Source organism: Lonchura striata, chromosome 25 (assembly GCF_046129695.1).
Source record: "Lonchura striata isolate bLonStr1 chromosome 25, bLonStr1.mat, whole genome shotgun sequence".
NCBI classification, from domain to species: domain Eukaryota; kingdom Metazoa; phylum Chordata; class Aves; order Passeriformes; family Estrildidae; genus Lonchura; species Lonchura striata.
Genome location: NC_134627.1, coordinates 2,778,962 through 2,800,068, shown reverse-complemented (window position 1 = coordinate 2,800,068; position 21,107 = coordinate 2,778,962). Strand labels below are relative to the sequence as shown.

The 21,107-nt window shown below is 48.7% G+C and overlaps 1 protein-coding gene across 1 annotated transcript in view; it reads left to right on the top strand.

Annotated features, from left to right (window-relative positions):
• MYO1D (myosin ID) overlaps nucleotides 1-21,107 on the top strand; it is a 113,830-nt gene that overhangs the window by 11,914 nt on the left and 80,809 nt on the right. The window contains exons 8-9 of the mRNA XM_077788271.1: nucleotides 10,253-10,419; nucleotides 16,137-16,344. Of these exons, the coding sequence (XP_077644397.1) occupies nucleotides 10,253-10,419; nucleotides 16,137-16,344 (375 nt within the window). The remainder of the gene's footprint in view (nucleotides 1-10,252; nucleotides 10,420-16,136; nucleotides 16,345-21,107) is intronic.

The window sequence follows — 21,107 nt, the reverse complement described above, 5'->3', positions numbered from 1 at the left end:
TCACATTCAGAATAATTCAGCAATAAGTGCTCTGAGTGTCTTCTCAGGAGTGTGGGAGCAAAGGAAATGGGTCAGAGCACGGTCACCCAGTGCTGGCTGTGCACAGGAAGAGAGAGCTGCCCTCACTTCTTCTGTCCAGAGATAGAACATGAAATCACACCTGATTTATAGGGTCTCCCCAGAGGTGTTGGCACTGCCCAGGCTCCCCAGGGAATGGTCCCAGCCCCAAGGCTGCCAGAGCTCCAGGAGCAGTTGGACAATGCTCCCAGGGATGCACAGGGTGGGATTGTTGGTGTGTCTGTGCAGAGCCAGGAGTCTGACTGGATGATCTCTGGGGGTCCTCCCAACAAAGGATATTCTGTGATTCCATGATTCTGTGTTTTTGTGTTCCTGTACTGGAGTGGCTTTGATCTGAGCTCTGCAGGAGGGTCTGGAACCCACCAAAGCAGCCTAGAGGTCCCAGCTGGGCCCCAGTGGGGAGTGGAGCCCCATGGCTCCCCAGGATGTTTTGCTTCAGGGCTTCTGAGCAGATGCCCCTGTGAGCCCAAGGCAGCCTTGCTAAAATAGGCACCAGTAGTCAAAATTGAGAGAGTGCCTGTATAGGCAGAGAGGAGCTTTCCTGAATGGCAAATCATGAGCTGCCAAATTTGGGAAGGTGGCTGTGACCCTGGTGGGGATGGGGACAGACTTTAATCTGTTTCCCAAGGAGTCAACACTGATCTGATGTATCCATCTTCCAAGTAATCTGCTGGCTGGCCCTGACCTGAACCTGGTACAGGTGTCAGGAGCTGCCAGGAACACAGGGAGTTGCTTTGTGTTGTGAGAGGGGCACTTGTGGAAGGAAAATTTTCTTCTTGGTGCTGCTGGCTGTTGCTGCAGGTCTGGTCCTACAGAGTGGCCATGGTCCTTGTTCCAGCCCAGTGTGGGGAGCCTGAGGCAGCCCAGGAGGGGGTTCAGGACAGCAAGAATCACTGGGGGTGTTGTGGGGAGGGCTGTGATCAGGGCACAGCAGGGAACTGGGAGCAGGCAAGTTCAGCTGGCATCCATGAAAAAACCTCCTTTCCTTTTTTATTGGAAAAATTATTCCAGGCCACTGGTAGGTGTAAAAATAGAGTAGTTCAGAGAATGCTGTGCACTGTGGTGGTTTGAACAATCCCTGCAGCTCCCAGCAGGGCATGGAGAGTTTAAATCCCACCTTATCCATCTTGAATCACTGGGTACCATCATTTCACACTGAAGGCTGCCTGGCTTAGTTGGAATTAATTTGCTTCAGTCCATTTATCATCAGTATCTCAATCATAAATACCAGCCTTTCCAGGGGTAGGCACAAGCAGGAGCTGTTTCCAAGTAAAATTCAGTGGGAGGTTCTTGTGTGAGTCTCAGTGTAGTCCTTTCCCTTTCTTTACCTGTCTTAAACTTTCATTGAGAGACTTGTATTGAAGCTGTGATGTTTTTGTGATTTTCTGCTGAATAGCAATGGAGAAAAGAAGATTTCATTAGTATTGAGATACCACTGCTGATAAGCATAATTTAAACTCATTGTGCTCCAAGACCAGATTTTGGAGTCATAGAATTGTTCAGGCTAGAAAAGCCCTCTGAGACTGAGTCCAACTTATGCCCAGCATGGCCAAGGCCACCACTGACCCCTGTCCTCAAGAGCCACATTCACACCATTTTGAACACTTGCAGGGATGGGGACTCCATCACTGCCTTGGGCAGCCTGTTCCAGGCTTGACAACCCTTTTCATGAATAAATTTTCCCAGTATCCACCCTGAGCTTCCCCTGGCCAGCCTGAGGCTGTTCCCACTCATGCTGTCCCTGTTCCCTGGCAGCAGAGCCCGACTCCACCTGGCTGCCCCTCCTGTCAGGGAGCTGTGTTGGTGAGACCCATCCTGCAGCCAGGCTTAGGTCACTTCAAAGGGTCTAAATTTTTGGGAGGTTCCTTAGATAAGGCCCCTGAACACGACCCTTGTGTACTTCAAGCAGTAAGTCAGAGTGCAGACAGCTTCTGTCTGGCTGCCCTGAGCATCTCTGTGAGGTGACTTTTGGGACAGTTAATGATAGGTACATGTCATTAACAAGCCAATAATTGGGTATTCAGGCCATGCCAGCAAGATGCTGGTTATGCACAAAGAACTGGATGCTCTGCCTCAGGTCACTGCCAGTCTGGACACTTGGCTCTTCCTTCTGCGGGGCTGGAACCACTGCTGGTGAAGGCACTCTCTGTTTTGGATACACCATCCCTGCAGTTCCAGGTGCTCTCATCCTTTCTGGGGGCTGTTACTCATTTTTCCCATGTTGAATTTGGGAATGAAGTTGCACTAATGGGGAATCAACAGCAACACTCTCTGTGTGTCTTGACTGTGGCTTGGACCCTTCAGGACTTTTTTGGGAAGCCTGTGGTTACAGCTGATGGAAACAGCTCTGAACACAGGGTTGCACAAACTGCTGAGGTCTTGGGATGTCAGAGGAATAAGGTTCCTTAGGGGAGGTAACACCAGTTCATGTTATTCTCAGCTGTTTCTCAAAAACACAAGCTGCAGATAGACTTGAGTTTTGTGCAGCTTGAGCTGACGGGTTTATTGACATTTCCTGGTGTGCCCAGTGCATTCAGTGCTCCTTGTCTCACCTGGGCTGTTCTGCCTCAGTGCTTCTCTGAAAACTCCTTTAGACCACATTTTTATGCTCAGTTTTTGTAGTCCTCAGCACGATGGCAGCCCAAGAACTCCTCTCCTCTTTATTGATATTCATGTTTGGCCTCCCTTTTGGGTGAGTAGTCTCCAAAAGTGCCAATTTGAATAACAATAATCTTGGAATTTTAGAATTGTTAAGGGCTGGAAAAGATGTTTAATGAAGATCATTGAGTTCAGCCATCAGCCCAGCACCACCAGAATATCAAAGTCTGTGGCTGATGTAGCTGCAGCATTAGTGGTTATTTAACTTTTCTGCCATTTAAAATAACAACCTTTAAAATTCTCGTTTGTTGCTATTCTGGTTTAAACCTGAATTTTGGTGGTGAAGCAGAGCTCTGCAGTCTCCGAGGAGGCGCAGGTGTTGAGGTCACAGGGATGTCTGAGGAGCTTCCCTGGGGTCAGAGCCATGGCACTGGTGTCGTTAACAGTGCAGGGGCTGTTCTCAAATCTGGTTTTCATTTCAGCTTCTGCAAGCACAAGTCCATATGGGGACACTGGAAATGTGCTGGAAATGCCACACCTCCAATCCTGGGGCAGTTTTGGGGCTCCCATAATAAGGAAGACACTGAGGGGCTGGAGCGTGTCCAGGGCAGGGAAAGGATCCGGGGAGGGGCTGAGCCCCAGGAGGGGCTGAGGGAGCTGGGGGGGCTCAGCCTGGAGCAAAGGAGGCTCAGGGCCCTTGTGGCTCTCACAGCTCCTGCCAGGAGGGGACAGCCGGGGGGTCAGGCTCTGCTCCAGGAACAGGGACAGGAGGAGAGGGAACGGCCCCAGGCTGGGCAGGGCATGCTCAGGGTGGATATTGGGAAAATTTATTCATGGAAAAGGTGGTCAGGCATTGGTACAGCTGCCCAGGGCAGTGATGGAGTCCCCATCCTTGAGGGATTTAAAAGCCCTGAGGATGCAGCTCTTTGGGACAGGAGGCAGTGGTGGCCTCAGCAGTGCTGGGATCTGCTGGATTTGATGATCTCAGAAGGCTTTTCCAGCCTAAACAAGTATGTGACTCCATGAAATCTGGTTTTGGAGCATGCTGAGTTTAAATTATGCTTATCAGCACTGGTATCTCAGTGCTGCTGAAATCCTTCAGATTTCCAGAATCTTTTAGGCATAAACTTCCCATAGGTAGAAAAAAGTGCTATGTTTTTTTCCAAAACCAAACCACTCAAAACAAAAACTGGCTTTTCCAGTTGCTTTGTGCCATTTCTCAAGAACATGTTTTACTGCCCAAGCCCTTTTCTCTGTGGTGGATTATCTTGGATGGCTGTTTTGTAAATCCTGACACCAGAAGCATTGTGGCTGCCCCAGCTGTGCCTGACGATCTTCTCTGACAACTCTCTGGACATGCATCTCCTCCTTGTTTTTCTTTTCTTTTCTTTTCTTTTCTTTTCTTTTCTTTTCTTTTCTTTTCTTTTCTTTTCTTTTCTTTTCTTTTCTTTTCTTTTCTTTTTTTCTTTTCTTTTCTTTTCTTTTCTTTTCTTTTCTTTTCTTTTCTTTTCTTTTCTTTTCTTTTCTTTTCTTTTCTTTTCTTTTCTTTTCTTTTCTTTTCTTTTCTTTTCTTTTCTTTTCTTTTTTTTCTTTTCTTTTATTTTCTTTTCTCTTTTCTTTTCTTTTTTTTCTTTTTTTCTTTTTTTTCTTTTTTTTTTTCTTTTCTTTTCCTTCTTTTTCCTTTTCTTTCCTTCTCCTCCTCTGTAACTCATGTTGTCTGACTCTTCCTTCCATCTCTCCCCTCTCCTATCCAGGCTGACAGGCTTCACCTCTGCTAAGTTGTAATGTCATCACTGTGACTGATTTGACACATCCAGCACAAATTCGTCCTGTCCCATCCCTTATCTCACATAAAGAGTGATAAAGTAGAGAAAAGAAACCCCTCAAAAAAGAGTTTATTTAGGGTGCACTGGCTTAAAACTGGTTTGGTTTCCTTTTAACACTTAAAAAAATCTAAAAATCGCTCAGCTTGATTGAAAAAAAAATAAAATCAGCTGCAATTAGACATCTAAAGAGCTTTCAAAGCTGGGGCCTTTGTGTCTCTGCATTTCAGTTCTTCCATTTACAAACTGCAGTTCTTTGACAGCAAGAATGGGAGCTGCATAATTATCCCCCTGAAGAGCTGGGGCTTGGGGATTTGGAAGCAGGGAATAATCTACTTTAGAATTTACTCCAGGAGCTGTCGTTTCTGAGAGGCTTTAATTACACTGTAATTGCACTGATAGATTATCTCCTGTCTGTGCAGGCACTTCCCATTCCTGCTTTCCAAAGGATTTCAGCCTTTTTATATCAAATGCAGGCACAGTTGCTGCCCTTTGTGCTGGACCTGAAGTCACAAATTTGAGGGGTTTTGAGGGGTTTTGCATTTGTGAGTGGCAGAGCTGTGCCCCAGCCTGTGCTGGGGGAGTCTGTGGCAGCGCTGAGGAACAGCTGAGAAGTGGCTGCTGCTGTGCCAGCTGTGAACGAGTGACACTTCTGGAATTCATGTTCCTAATGTCCAGAGAAGCTGTGGCTGCCCCATCCCTGGAGGTGTCCAGGGCCAGGTTGGAGCCACCTGGCATTGTGGAAGGTGTTCCTGCCCATGGCAGGGGGTGGCTCTGGGTGATCTTCACAGTCCCTTCCAACCCAAACCATTCCATGGTGCTTTAATTTCGATGCTCTGTTCCCAAGGTGTTGCAGTTCTGTGGATTTAATGTGGAATATTCGTGGTATCAACCCTGCCAAGGGATTTAGATTATTTATATTCATCCTGCCACCAGAAGCAGCACAGAGCAGGTCTGGCCTGGCCTGGCACCGTCTGGTGTTGGTGACCCTGCCCCTGACACAGAGGGAGGTTTGTCCCACATGGTGTGGATGGGGAAGTGGCCCAGGGTGAAGATCAGCAGGAGGGGAAGGGGAAAAGTGTTGCTCATCCACCTTGACAGCTCTGGGCTCTTTCCCAGCATCCAAGTCCAGGTGTAATTCAGAGTTTTCTGTCTATCCCACATTTCCCTAACCAGCTCATTCTCAGTAAAATGGGAGCCAGGTTTTAGCAGATCAGGGCAGCCACACACACAGCAAGTTCTGAGAGCTGCCAGGAGACTCTTGAGTGAATGAAGAGCCTTGGAAACATTCTCATCTTCTGTGCAGAGAGGATTTCCAGGAGAAAGCCAAAAAAGTGAATATGGAAATATCTTAAATCTCTTAAAATTGTACCAACTTATTATGTGTCACCTCTGTTTCCTTAAGGAAAGGAGAACAAGTGTCATTGGGATGGGCTGAGTTGATAAAAGTGATATCTACAGCTCCCTGACTGGAGGGTTCAACCAGGTGGGGGTCAGGCTCTCCTCTCAGGGAACAAGTGACAAGAGGAAAGAGCCTTAAATTGTGCCAGGAGAGGTTTAGATTGGATATCAGGAAAACGTTTTACTGAAAGGGTTGTCCAGACCCAGCACAGCTGCCCAGGGCAGTGGTGGAGTCCCTGGAAGTTTTCAGAACCATCCCTGGAAGTGTTCAAAAAAAGGTGTGGATGTGGGACTTGAGGACATGGTTTTGTGGTGAACTGATGGTGGTGCTGGGTCAGCAGTTGAATTTTGTGATCTTAAAGGTTTTTTTCCAACCTTAATGATTCTGTGAGTCTGTGGATTGCTGTGGCAGAGGAAAGTGCTTGGTGGTGGTGATCTTGGAGGCAACCTTGCACAGAATTGTGCTCATCCGCCTGGTGTCACATCATGGAGTGGTTTGGGTTGGAAGGGACCTCAAAGCTCAGCTCAGAATCATGGAATATCCTGAGTTGGAAGGGACCCCCAAGGAAAATTGATCCAGCTCCTGGCCCTGCACAGACACTCCAGCAGTCCCCTGTTGTGCATGCCTGAGAGCATTGTCCAAATGCTCCTGGAGCTCCTTTGGCCCTGACCATTCCCTGGGGAGGTGCTGCAGTGCTGATCATCTCATTGCACCCCTGTCCTGGGCAGGGACACCTTCCCCTAGACCAGGCTGCTCCAAGCCTGTCCAGCTGGCCTCGGGGGAGCCGTGTCCGTGCTGCTCCCTGCTCTGGGAAGAGCTGGCCGAGGAGCTCTGCCCTGGGGCTCAGCTGGGAGCTGGGCTGGGCTCTGTGTGCAGGGACAGGGGCCAGGCCAGGCTGGCCATGGGCAGGTCCTGGGGCCCGTGGGGAGCGCTGGAGTCGCTGGAGAAGGGCGGTGGTGCGGGAACGGATGCTGCCCACACATCCTCCTCTTTGTCCTGCACACCCATCCCTGCTTGTGGGCAGTGCCAGGATAATGCCAGCTCCTTGTGGGTGCCTGGCTCAGCTTTGCTGTCTATTCCCACCCCAAGGACAGCCTTCCTGGAGAAATCACAGCCTGGTGTTGCTGATCCCATCCTTAGGAAAGGAGGAGACCTTCCAGCCCAACAGCTCCCCTGGAAGTGGAGGAAATGGATTTGTAGGGAATTCTCAAAGCCTGGCAGAAGGCTCACACAGTGAGCATCTGTGTGCAAACCTTGAGATAAGAAATGCTGACTTAGAAATGCCGTGGAATAGGACGGAGAGAAATGGAACTTTTGAAACAAGTTTCAAAAGGTGGCCTTGCAAGTAACACTGGATACTTTGGCGAAATAAAAGTATGAAAGATGCATTGTAGCAGGACCTACAAGGGGTAATTTTAGATGATTGGCTTTAGGGCATTTACAGCATGGGGTGGCTAAAGCTGATAGGTCAAGAAACACTTATAGTGTATTGTAATTAGGAAATAGTTGGCTTCTGATTATGAGGGTGTGAATTATAACATCTGTATTGTCTCACCCTTCACATGAGGCTGAAAATGGGATAAAAGTTTTTAAAACACCTCTCAGTTACCCCATCTCTGGGTCAGAAAAGGGCTTAGTCTGACGTGGAAGATGCAGTGGCTTGTGGCAGCTTTCAGGATAGGAGGCTCTGCTTTCCAAGGCCTGCCTCTCTTGGCCCATTCATGGCTCACACTCATCCCTGGGGTGGCCCATGGTGCTGCAAAGCTTCAGGGTGTGTCAGGACCAGCCAGGACACACATGGATGATCCTGTTCCATCAGCATTACTGAAGGGAAATTTGGGCAATCTGGGGCCTTTCATATTATCCTGAGGTTGGGTAAGTGACCTCAAATCATAGAAATAAGGCTGAATAGACAATTCATAGAAAATAGGGCTGAGGGGGATCTTGGGAGTGCACCTAATTCACCTCCTGTTTGAGGACACCTCTGCCTGTATCTTCCTTTTGCAGGCTCTTCTCCCCACTGATGGATGTTTCCTCCTTCCCACAGGCATTCTGTTCCCACTCCTCATTTTCCTGAAGCTTGCTTTAAATTTTGAGACTGTGGTTAAAACCATTACTTCTTTGTCCTAAAGCCAAATGTTTGCATTTTCTCATATCTATCCTTTAAATACACAGAATCTCCCACCAGGGGGTTTCTGTGCCTCCTTGGTCCTTATAGGCTAAACCCACAACTCCTCTGAGTCACATTTGCTGGGTTTTTGATCTTTCTTGTTCTTTCTTGCCCTGACTCACATTCCCACTTGAACTGCAGTGCCCTGGCTGCATCAGATGCTCAGAGAACTAGAAATATGTTGGGTTTTTTGTCTTGCAATTTTCCTGTTCCTGTGCCCTTTCCTAGAAAAGCTTGGAAACATGGATTTGCCTCACATCAGCTGGAGCTTCTCGATCTCTTTAGCACCAGGCTCAAATCAGTTTTTCATTCTTTATTAACCAACTATTTCTGCTAAATGTGTAACTTTGCATTTGTTTTCACTAAATTAATCCCTTGTCCCCACCCAGACCATTCCTCCCCTTTGTTACCACTGTGGGTTCTTGAGGCCATCCAGGAGTGAACAGAACAGGCTTCTCTGGAGAATTCCTGGCCTTTCCATTTTGGGATCCCTCAGGTTCCTCAGGGCAGTGTTAGCGATGGTTTCTCAGCCATTTGCTTCATCCTGTCCAGACTGCTGAAAGGTCATTGCTGGTTATCAGTTGTCATTATCAAAGGTGACACTTTGTCATGTTAAGATGTCACCCAGGCTGTTTTTCTCCCTTTATCCCCATGTCAGAGCTGCCTTTGGAATGCTGCACTTTGTGTGCATCTGTGATGTTCTCTGACAGTCTCTGGCCATACTGGGACCTGCTGGGATCCTCTTGGAGTTCTCTCTGAGGCTGGGTGGGCTCTGCCAGCCTGCAGGATGTGCCGCTGCTTTTGCAAGGGCTACTTAAAAGCTTTATCTGTTAATGTTAGAAGAATACAATTCGTAAAGCCATGGTGGGCTTTAGATGACATTGTGCCAGGGGAGGGTCAGGCTGGATCTCAGGAAAAGGTTCTTCCCCCATAGGGTGCTGGCACTGCCCAGGCTCCCCCAGGAATGCCAGAGCTCCCCGAGGCTGCCAGAGCTCCAGGAGAGTTTGGACAGCACTGCCAGGGATGCCCAGGGTGGGAGTGTTGGGGTGTCTGTGCAGGAGTTGGACTGGATGATCCTTGAGGTCTAACTCAGAATGTTTTGTGTTTCTCTGATTATTAATTGCTTTTCCACACACCAACAAAGTTAGGAGTGGGATAGCAAAGGCCAGCCATGAAGAGGAAGAAATGAATGAACTCCAAAAGCCAGTGGGATTAAAGTACTTAAGTTTAAAGGCTTTATAGCCACCCTTCGAGGCTGATGCTGGTTACAGATCACACTAGCCTAAACAAAAACTACCTTTAATCTCATAAAAATGAAAGCAAACATCAAAATGCTCCAACAGACCTGTGTGTGGCTTATCTCAGGGTGCAGGAGGGCTGGCAGGGAAAGGAGCGTGACCCTGTGGGACTCACCTGAACATCCAGGGTCAGCCCCAGCAGCACAGAGCAGGACTTCTGCAGGGTGGAGTAAAGCCACCCATCCTCATTCCACCTTCCCTGCCCCCTCCAAGTCCCAGATGGTGCAGAAAGAGGAATCAACGTGCTGGTGGCCTGTGGTTGTTCTGAGGAAGGGTGGGCTGGAGGCAGCTGAGTTTGGGGCTCCATCATTTCCATCATTCAGCTGTGTTGGAGCTGGGAGTGTTTGACTTGGCCCAGCACAGATAAAGGTGATGGAGTGACTAGGCTGCTTTTGGAGGTGATGCAGGCAAAGCCATATCCAACAGGACAGTGAATTCCATGAACTCCATGGGTTTGATATCTTTTCTGAGGACTGATGTTGTTATCCTCACAGTAGGGGAGGAGGGGGATGTGATGCTGGGCAGGTGCACAGCAAAGGCCAGTGGAGCTCCAGTGGGGAACATGTGGCTCCTGTAAGGGGCCATGGCAAGGTATGAAGGAGGGAAACATTGACTCACAGAATTACAGGATCAGCCAGGGTGGAAAAGACCTTTGAGATCATTGAGTCCTTCCCATGACCTAACACCACCTTGTCACGCAGACCACGGCACTGAGTGCCACATCCAGGCTTTCCTTAAACACTGGGATTGTCACTTCTGTTTTAACCTTCTGATTGCTGCTGAGCAGCCAGACCTCGTGGGCTGGGCTCACAGCTGCTGCAGAAGGGTTGTGTCTGCACTCAGGGTCCTCTGCCAGGGTGACACTGCTGTCCTCTGTCCCCAGGAGCCCTACTACGTGCGCTGCATCAAGCCCAACGACAAGAAGTCGCCGCAGCTCTTCGACGAGGAGCGGTGCCGGCACCAGGTCGAGTACCTGGGGCTGCTGGAGAACGTGCGGGTGCGCCGGGCCGGCTTTGCCTACCGCCAGACCTACGAGAAGTTCCTGCACAGGTGAGAGGCTGCCGGGCACTGCCCAGCTCCTCGGGCTGGGCCTGGCTTAAATCTGCTCCTGGATGGGCTGGAACAGATCCCACAGGAGCCTGGCTGCTCTGCTTCAGCTGTGCCAAGGTGCTTGTGCACAGGTTCAACTCCTTGTCTGCTGAAACTCACTGCCTGTGTTAGTCTGCAGTGGGAATGTGTAATGAGGAGCTTCCCCTGAGTACCACCCTGAAACCTGAGCTAATTAACTGGTGTTTTCTCTCTGAATTGTCTAATTGTTGCAGCGAGAGGTGGTGTGTCTGGGGGAGCACGTGATGGTGCATAGTGACATTATGTGGGAAAAATGCCTGGACTTTAAAACCGAAAGTCTGAAAAGGGGGATGGTATCATGACCCCATTAAATGTTTTTTATTCTTCTTGCCCTCTTAGTTCCTACCAGACATGTGACAAATGACATGTTTTAGATTGAAATTTGTCTTAAGGCTCCACTAAATTAATGTGGGCCCTGCAAGTTCAACATGCTCTGATGGAACAGTGAATGGAGTTTTTGTTCTGTTATTGAATCAGGTGAGAAAAGGGCTTTGAGAATAGAAAAATATTAAACTATCCAAGCAGGTGGGATGTCATGAGTTAGAAATAAAGTGCTGGTGAAAGATCTTTTGCTGTTCACAGTGGAGATTTGCCTGGATATACCATAATACCCAAGGTGGAATGAAAGGCTCTGGCTTTCTAAATCCAGTCTGCAGTGCTGGGAATCAGTTTCCTGAACCATTCTGCAGTGGATAGAGTGTACTTTCACCTCACATGTGGAATTCATTACAATTTACTCTTAATATTTGTGTAATCACTATTACTATAAACAGCTGCTTTGTTTTTAATGAATGTTTGATGAGCTCTCATGAGCTCCAGGCCCACAGTGGTTGCAGCCAGGAAGCCAAATCAGCACATGGCAACTGCTTCAGCTTTTGGGCTGCTGGAACAGAATTCCTGCCCAGCCCTGGAGAGGGATTTGACATCCAGAGTGAGGGATCAGACACCGTGTGTGTGGTGCTGCTCCAAGCCTTGTCTGCAATGGCTTTTCTAAATTAAAAAAAGGAGAAACATAAAACCAGGAAAATAACTTCTCCTTCTGTAGGAGAAGAGTTTGTTGATATTTAGCCCTAAATCCTGTAAGGTAGGTGATATCTGCTCTCTCTCAGTAGGGAATGAAGTGAAGCACAGTTAAGACCATTATAAATGTCCTTCTCAAGCTTTCCTTGGATAAAGAAAACCTTCCTTTGAGCTCTGTGAAAGCCAGTCTCCCCTTTCCAATTTGAAGTATTTTCTGTTGGACCAGGACAAGCTGCCCTTGCTGAGATCATCATCCAGTTGGGTGATACACATGGCACGTACACAGATGGAGTGCATTCTCTTGGTTTAATATATAAATTACCATTAAAAGAAAGCTGATTGGGTTTCAGGAAAGAGTTTGTGAATGTAATCCAACCCTTTCCACATGGAGGCATCCATATGCCTACCCCAGGCCATGTCAAACATAGCTTGGAATCAATGCTGAGAGCTGTGAACATCAGGCTGTGAAGGGACAGTGAGGCCCAGCTGCAGCTACACACCTTTTAGTGGCTTCCAGAAATCTTGGTTCTTAGGAGAGCTGGACTGGGAAATGTTAACTCTAGGAGCAGGCTCATCTCTGTTGGGTGTTTCCATAGAGGTACAGAGGAGAAGGAGAAACAAAGGTGTTTGGAAGGGGGTGTTCCATGTCTGAGTGACCTTGGAAGTTGTGGGGATCCGCAGGCAGGAGAGGGGCAGGGCTGTGGTGTCAAGGAGCAGTTTTATTGCAGAGTCTGCCTGGCTATAATTAGCACCAGGCCACGACTGTGAGTGGCTGTGGCATCCAGGCCGTGCCCTGTGCTGCGGGGAAGGAGTTGGTGGTGTTGTGTGGCACACGTGGGGACAGGGGGAACAGAGGGATAGCTGGGATATTCCACCTACTGTGCCTGGGAAGGAGGGGGTCATTGGCACTGGGGTGTCCTTAATGCCTGTGGGAAGGAGCAGGAGGATTTAACATCTGGGGCAGGTTTTCAGTGCTGTGACATCCCTTCTCTCCTGAGCTCCTTGATGGGGTAGGCCTGGCTCATAGCCTGGATCCCAGACTGATCCACAGCCTGAGTCTTAACCTGTTCCAATCCTGGGTCCCAGCCTGTTCCATAGCCTGAACCCCAGCCTGATCTATAGCCTGGATCCAAACCTGATCCATAGCCTGGATCCAAATCTGATCTGTAGCCTGGGTCTGAATCTGATCCATAGCCTGGATCCAAATCTGATCCATAGCCTGGATCCAAATCTGATCCATATCCTGGGTCTGAACCTGATCCATAGCCTGGATCCAAATCTGATCCATAGCCTGGGTCTGAACCTGATCCATAGCTTGGATCCAAATCTGATCCATAGCCTGGGTCTGAACCTGATCCATAGCCTGGATCCAAATCTGATCTGTAGCCTGGGTCTGAATCTGATCCATAGCCTGGATCCAAATCTGATCCATAGCCTGGATCTAAACCTGATCCATAGCCTGGGTCTGAATCTGATCCATAGCCTGGGTCCAAACCTGATCCATAGTCTGGATCCAAATCTGATCCATAGCCTGGATCTAAACCTGATCCATAGCCTGGGTCCCAGCCTGATCCATAGCCTGGTTCTGAACCTGATCCATAGCCTTGATCTAAACCTGATCCATAGCCTGGGTCTGAACCTGATCCATAGCCTGGGTCTGAACCTGATCAATAGCCTGGGTCTGAACCTGGTCCATAGTCTGGATCCAAATCTGATCCATAGCCTTGATCTAAACCTGATCCATAGCCTGGGTCCCAGCCTGATCCATAGCCTGGTTCTGAACCTGATCCATAGCCTGGGTCCCAGCCTGTTTCCCAGACTTATTCCCAGCTCGGGGGGTTGCACTGCCAGTGCTTTGCTCTTTTATTTGTTCTTTTCCCTAACATAAGTGTCTCGAGGTGAGAGATGTTTTCCAGTGAGTGAATTATTGCAGGAATATTTTCCTGATGAGAACAGGGCAGAGAATCCAGTGTGCAGCGTTGATGTCTCGTGTTTGTGTGTGTGTCTATGTGTGAGAGCAGGAATGCTTTTGCCAGCACGTGCTAAATCTTCTCCTGGGAGTCTGAGAGGAGGTTTTTAATCCTCTTTATTTATCAGTGAGATCCCTGTAATCCCCGGGGACAGTGTTCCCTGCTTAAGCAGTGTGCACCTCCACTTCCCCCCTTCCACAGGCTAATTTGATGAATGAACGTGCGCTGGGATGTGTTTCCATTCAGGCTCTTGGAGACTGTTCCGAGCCTCCTGCCGTAGGCTCCCAGGAAAAGGGTGATTGTGAGGCCATTTAAGTGTAACCGAGAGCTGAGAGTGTCTGAAGCTTTGAGATTGATGCCTGCCTTGGCTGGGGGCTTTGAAGTGCGAGGTGGCTGAGCTCGCTTAGTGCTTGTTTTATTTAGAATTGCAGAGTGGCTGAGAGTTCCATTCCAGGGAAAACTCTATTACAGCTCTTATTATGTCCATAAATCTTATGCAGAAGATTCACTGTTGCTTTTTGCAAACGCCTGTTCCCCTAATCAGCATTTGCTGGGCTGGTAAATCTTACAGAGCTTGGGCTGATCCCAGTACTTTGGGTTTGATTTGTAGATGTAGATGTCTGCATTTCTCTATTCTGGAACATGGAGTTTGGGGAGTGAGGATGGGAGGAATGGCTGACCCACAGTTATAGGCAGTGTTTGCACAGACTGGGGCAGCCAAAGCTCTGCTGTGGGGGGAAGTGACACAATTTGTTGGAAATTATTCCCAAAGTGATGCACGAGAAAAAAATTATTTGCAGAATTTTTAAATCCAGGTTTTCTGCCAAAGCAATTGGTTGCAGGTGGCTTCTCATGCAGACTGTGAACAAAACACAGTGTCATGGTTTGACACTGGCACAATGCCAGCGCCCCCATGAAAATGCAATCTCTCAATTGAATGCTGTGAAACGCGATCAAGAACAGAGCAAAGCAGGCCCAAGCTTAATAACAAGAAAAAAACTTTATTAAGCTACTACTACTATATTACTGTAAAAGGAAAAAGAAAGAAACACACACAAAATTCAAAATGAAAACCTTCCAAAGCATTCCTCCTCCCACCACCCAACTCCATCAAACCACAGTGAGACACAACCTGGACCCCAATCAGGTTTCCACCCTCCAGACAATCGATACTCAGTCCGTCGAGGGAACCGAGGAGTCCCTCCCGTGCCACAGACCCCCCAAGAAACACAGCTGCCACATCCTGTGTTTCCATGTCACACATGGCACCGCCCAGAGAAAAGGTTTGCCTTGGGGACCCTCTCCTTTCCATGCACAGTGCTCTCACCACCAATGCAGGGATGGACAGACTGCTTTTAGGATTTTTCCTTTCAAGGGTGCCCTGCCAAGAGGGGAAAAAACAACAGTTCAGTTTTTCATTTTTGGGACCACAGTCTCCCCATTTTCCCCGAGGGTCCAAGAACAGATATCTTCTTTTCTTCTTCTCTGAAGACAGGGGGCACCACCACAAACCTCCCTAACTTTTCTCTCTTCGCTCCACTTCTGTCTTTTCCCAGCTGAAGCAGGCCTCTTGGCTCACCAGCATCCTCCTAAAATACAGTCCCTCTTGGAGAAGATCTGTTCAGTCTGTGGCTACCAAGAAAAAGCCACTCCATCATCTCTTCCCACCTAGAATTTCCCCTTCCAACATCCCAGGGTCCAAGCTGTCTCTCTTCCTCTCTTTCAAACCGTGGAGGAGTAATATTTCACAACACTTTAATTTCTCAAGGAAGGGTTAAAAGTCCTGACTCCCAAGGATGGCTCTGGGCCCAGGCTGCAGCTCCCACAGGTGGCTGGGCACCTTGCCGCCCCCCCGCTCTTCTCCTTCCCTGCGGTGTGCTGCTGACAAAACTGCCGCTGTCTCTTTCTCTCTCTCTCTCTCTCTCTCTCTCTCTCTCTCTCTCTCTCTCTCTCTCTTTCTCTCTTGGCTCTAGTGGGGGAATGGAGACATCCCAGATTTCTCCACCCTTCCATCTGCAGGGGGTTCCAGTCCCTCCACCCTTCGGCCTTACCTCAGTCAGGCCACGGGCCGGGCAGGGGAGAGCCTGCACTGCACGCTGACTGGAACCAAAGAGAGTGAGTTCTCCTTGGAATTCTGCTTTTAACCCCTCTGTGTTCTCAGAGGCGTGTCCACCTTCAATTGGTCAATATCCAAATTGATCTCTTCCTTCCAAGAAAATTCTTTTTCCATGTCAAACCACGACACACAGCTTTCCTTCCTCACAAAAAAGCCCCTAACTAAAACTAACAAACAAAACCTAAGCAAATAAATAAAAATTAAAGTTGGATATTGAAGGTGTGAAAAATGGAACAGACAAATCTGCAGAAGGTCAATGGTGAGTTTGTTCCTTTGCATCAGTTCAGTGCTGATAAATTGAGCTCCTCCCAATATTATTTTGCAGCATCTCACAAAATCATGCCTCTTCTCTAGTAATTTTCCTTCTATTTTGAGGATCACGATTCCTACAGAGGATATCTTCAGACTCCTCCATCTATACTCAGTTTTATTACAATTTAGTTGATATTTTTTTCTAAAACCAGTTGAAGCTTGGCCTTCTCTAGCACCTTGGTTTCAAGTTCACATTTGTAAACTGTACCTTTTAATTCCAGGTACAAGATGATCTCTGAATTCACTTGGCCCAACCACGACCTCCCCTCAGACAAGGAGGCTGTGAGGAAGCTCATCGAGTGCCACGGCTTCCAGCACGACGTGGCCTATGGCAAGACCAAGCTCTTCATCCGCACGCCGCGGACTCTGTTCACCCTGGAGGAGCTGCACGCCAAGATGCTCGTCAGGATCGTCCTCTTCCTGCAGAAGGTAAAGCTTCCACTGCCTCAGAAACTCAGCTCCAGCTCCTTAAACCACCCTTGCTCTCCTTTCTGGCTCTGTTGCTGCACAGATTCCAGACTTCTGCACTTTGGTCACTGCTGGATATTTTTAGGGCTCTTTCCATGGTGCTCTCTGGAGCCTTGGTATGGTGGGAGCTGTAGCACCTAAAAAGTTGCTTATCATTGTTTAAAAGCTTGCTCTTTTCTCAGTGGAAGGAGGATGCCTGGGAGCTTGAGGGACTTTTATGGCTGAAATGTGGAATCACAGAATTCCAGGCGGGTTTGGATCAGGAGGGACCTTTAAACCAAATCCCACCATGCCCTGGCACAGGATGCCCAGAGAAGCTGTGGCTACCCCATCCTTGGAAATGTCCAAGGCCAGGCTGGATGGGATCAAGTGGAGAGGTCGAGTGGAAGGTGTCCCTGCCCATGGCAGGGGATGGGGCTGGGAGAGCTTTCAGGTTCCTTTTAACACAAACCATCCTGTGATTCTCTGGTGTTAGCAATTACTGAAAACTGTGTCTGTACAAGTGAGATGTCTGGCAAAGAGCAGAAATGATGGGGCTGACTTTGCCCTGCTAGGCAAAGTGGATTAGTTCAAGACTTTTAGAAACTAATTTCTTAAAATTTGTATCTTCTGTGAAATTCTTGGAACCTGGGAAAGAACAGAACCTCTGAACCCATTCCTGTCCCTCATAAATAGAAACTGCTGACAGATGGGTGTAAAAAATTGACAGAGCAAAAGCTCTGCAGGGAACAGAGGTTTGCACAAACGCTCCAAACCTGGCAGACTGAATGGGGAAGAGCCTGAAGAAGTTCCCCCTGGAAGCTCCGAGTTCTGTGGAACACTCATATTTCTAGTGTCTTCAGTGCATTATTGAATGTGATTCTCTCCCTAGAAATCCAACCAATTTGACCAGTAAGGGAGCAGAAAGCATCAAGTCTAGGGTTAGTCTCTTGGTATTTGTTGTGCTGAATGGTTTATTTTGCACCTTTTGTGTGCAGTGAGTTTTTCTGGAAAGGCCAAGCTCAGGCTGTGGAGGATGCAGGCCCTGTCTTCCTCTGAGCTTCGTGGTTCAGAGTTTTGTTCCCTGTCTGAGCATGTACTGCTGCTGAGCTTCCTTGGACTATCAACATCTTCTCCTACCTTCCCTCCCTGGAAAGAGGAGCACTTTTCCAGAAGCTCCATCTGGCCTGGGCTCTTGGGCTGGCCTGGGGCTGATCTCTGGGGCTCCCTGGGAGGTGTTCCTGGATCCTTAGCTGTGCTTCCCCTGTGCTCACCAGGGGTTCTAGGGAGGAATTTCCTGCCTGAAGCCACTTGGATGCTTTCAGGGAGGTCACAGAACCACAACTCTAACCAGAGTCTCTTTCTTCCCAGAAATGGGGTGAGCTAATGCATATCTTGTGGAATAAAGCTGCAAGGGGGACTGCTTGCTTCCAGGTGACTCCAGCTTTCATATTAAACCAGGGAGCAATTGAGGGGTGACCTTTTTGGAAATTGCCAGGTGCAGCTACTGGAGAATAATTTCAGAGCCCCAGGCTATGTTGCTGTGGGAGCAGATCATGGCTCGGTAAGCTCCAAGCTCCTCCTTCAGATAAATCCAGTGAGAGGCCCAGTTTTAACAGCAACTTGTCAGTTTTGGGAGTTTGCTGCCAGCTCCAGAATTACATTGTCTGGAGTGGGCTCAGCATCAAAGACAGCAGGGCAAAGCAGGGCTCAGCATCAAGGCCAGCAGGGCTGGAAGGTAAATAACCTGCTTAGGTGTAATGGATCAACTCCTTTGCTCCACAAAGGGTTTTGCTTCAGTGGGTTTTGTGGCATCAGATGTAGAATAACTGTGGTGCTTCTGGGGGTTTCCTTGTTGCCACAGTCAGCAAAAGTGACAGAAATTAAAATGCTGGTGCACATTGTCTTGTGGCTTCACAAACCTCCCTCCCCTGTGTTCTGCTCTTCCTGGGGTGGGGAGGGACCAACATGAGTCTACCTGAGGACTGAAGCAGGACATGGAGGCATCTTTTTGTTGTTATTTTTTTGTGAGAAGTCTTCAGGAAGTTCTAACTTACCTCATAAAGGATTTGTGGGGAAAAGAAAAACAGTGTTCAAGGTACTGAGGACTCTGGAGAAATCTGGATGTCCTCCTGGAGCTGCTTCCCTGTAGCTGAACCCTCTCTGCTTTCACTCACTGGAGGCACTCAAATGGGGCTGACAGGGGATGCAGAGAAGCTTTTCAGGGTGCTGAAACTTGCAGCTAAGCCAAAAAACACTCAGTGAATCACTAAATGCTTATTGAACAGCCCATCAGCTAAAGAGAAGGTGTTGAGCTGGTGTCTATAGGTATGGATTAGAGACCTTATATAGTGTTAAATCTACCTGGAAAGAGCTTGACTTTGTCTCCATTTTCAGTGTTTCTCTTGTTTCCTGTTAACTCTGCTCCCAGGCCTGGCTGGGATCCTTCCCTGGCTCTGCTGCCGGCAGATGGGGCCGGTGGAGTTGGGCAGTGCTGGAAAAGGTACAGTCAACAATCAGAAATCAAAGAGGAGGGATCTAATGAGGCCTTCTCTGAGCTCTGAAAGCATCAAGGCAATTTTGCCTGTCATTTCTGTTCTCAACTTGCTTTCAATTGTTCATTAACAGCTCATAGGGAAATTTAATTCTTGCTCTTTTTTCCTTCTGTAGTTTTGCCTGTGAGGATCAAAGGCGGAGGGAGGCAAACTGTGAGCACATCTAGAAGGATTTGATTTTCTTTTAAATAACTGAACCTTCTGTTGCATTGGAGTTCCCCAAATTTGAATTTAGGAAGAGGGAAGGACAAGAGAAGATGAAATGTGGTGCTGTGACAATGGGCACTTGTGTGACACAAGCTGAGGCAGATGTGAGGAGCAGCCTTAGAGCAGCTGATCCCAGCCTGAGGCCCAGGGGTGTTTTCCTCTGCACAGGAATGAATGCAAGTGAAAGAATCCACATTTGGCTGCTCTTTTTTTAATGATGTGTATTCTGTGGTTTATGGCTGTCCTGTAAATCAGGAGGCTTCCAGAAGGGATTCAGTAATTATCAGGAGAGGTTCATCATCCAGTGACCCTTAACCCTCCAAACAGTGCTATTGCCTTTGTATAATGGTGCTTACGAGTTTGGTTAAATTGAATTAAAACTGACTTCTAGTTTAAATAGATAATTTTATTCTCTTTTGTTCTACATCTCTGGGATGTCTTCACCTTTAGATTTATCTTTCACAACCTTTTTTTCCATGGCAAAATGTCAGTGAGATTCCGGGCTGTAATTTTCCTTCTGCCCCAACGCAGTCAGTGAGCAGATGTGATGTGATTTAACCGTGGCAACTTGCTGGCTCCAGGAGAATTCAGCAAGTGAGAACTGTGTCCAGTGTCACAAACCCCATATGGCAGCAGGGACATCACACCAAAGGGTCACTCCAGGAGCCCCAGCTGAGGTTGCTTCATGTGGTGCTTTAGGGTTTATTTGCTGTACCTGTGCTCCTGCCAGCACTGTGATTGTCACCCTGAATGCAAATGGAGCAGCTCTAATGTTAATCATGCAAATTAAAAAAAAAAAAAAAAAAGCTGCCATGAAGCTCTGCTGCTTTTCCTGCCCTTGGAAAGGCTCCCACAGGCTCATTAGCTGTGCAGAGCAGAGCTTTGTTCGGGGAAGAAAGCCCGGGCAGGCGGCACGTGCGGGCTGTGCAGATGATGGCTCCTGTCACTATAATTTACTGCACTATTTCGGTGTCATTTTATCAGGCCGGCACAGCTGCGTATGGAAATCGCTCCCGAAATCTTCCTGCTTGGCACGGGAGCAGCAGGAATGTCCTTGAGTGCAGCCCGGCCCCTCCTGGGAGGCAGCCCAGCAACGGGGCACTGGGTGGAGGGCAGTGCCGGCCCTGGGATGTGCCCTGGGCACCCCGAGGTGTCCTCGGGCACCGCAGCGTGTCCGTGCAGCCGGCTGGGCTCTGCAGAGGCTCGGGAGCCGCCAGCGCCATGGCAACATTCCCAACCCGCTGATCTCATCATTCCGTGCTCCACCTTCCCGCTCCAGCCCCACGAGCCCGGGGAGCTCGGGACACAGGGAAGCTCCTCCGTGGACACAGGAGGTGTTTCCTGGCAGGTTATGGAGGGACAGAAGCAATCCAGTGACCCAGATAAGAGGGATGTAGTGGGTGTGCCTCTGGACTCCAGGCTTTTTCCATCCCGAGGCAGTGTTCGTGTGTGCTGGCTATCAGCAGGAGCAAGTCTATAATGACATATGGATTTGTATCCTGGACCCAGGCTTTGATCTGGAGAGGCTCTGGCAGGGAGGAGCTGTGACAGGAGATGCTGTGGCTCCTTCCTGAGGAGCAGGGGCTGGGAGCTGCCAGGACCAGGTGGAGGGAAGGAGGAAGAGCTGGCTCTGTCCCCTGCACTAACACTGACTGATCCCACAGCTCCTCCCATGCTGCTCCCCTTCCCTGGGCTGGGAGCATCCCTGCCTGCTTCCAGTGAAGGCACTGAAGCAAAAAATCCACCACATTTTCCTTCCCTGGAGGGGAAGTGGTCACAGTTCTGAGGCTGCTGGAACTCCAGGAGCATTTAGACAACGCTCCAGAGATGCACAGGGTGGGTTTGTTGGGATATCTGATCCCTGTGGACTCCTTCAGGAGATTCTGTGATTCCTGGTGTTGCTAGAGGCAGGAAATCCTGCAAGGTGCTGCCAGGATTTTAACGAGTGCCCTGTCAGGCCCATGGGACACCACAAAGGGCACC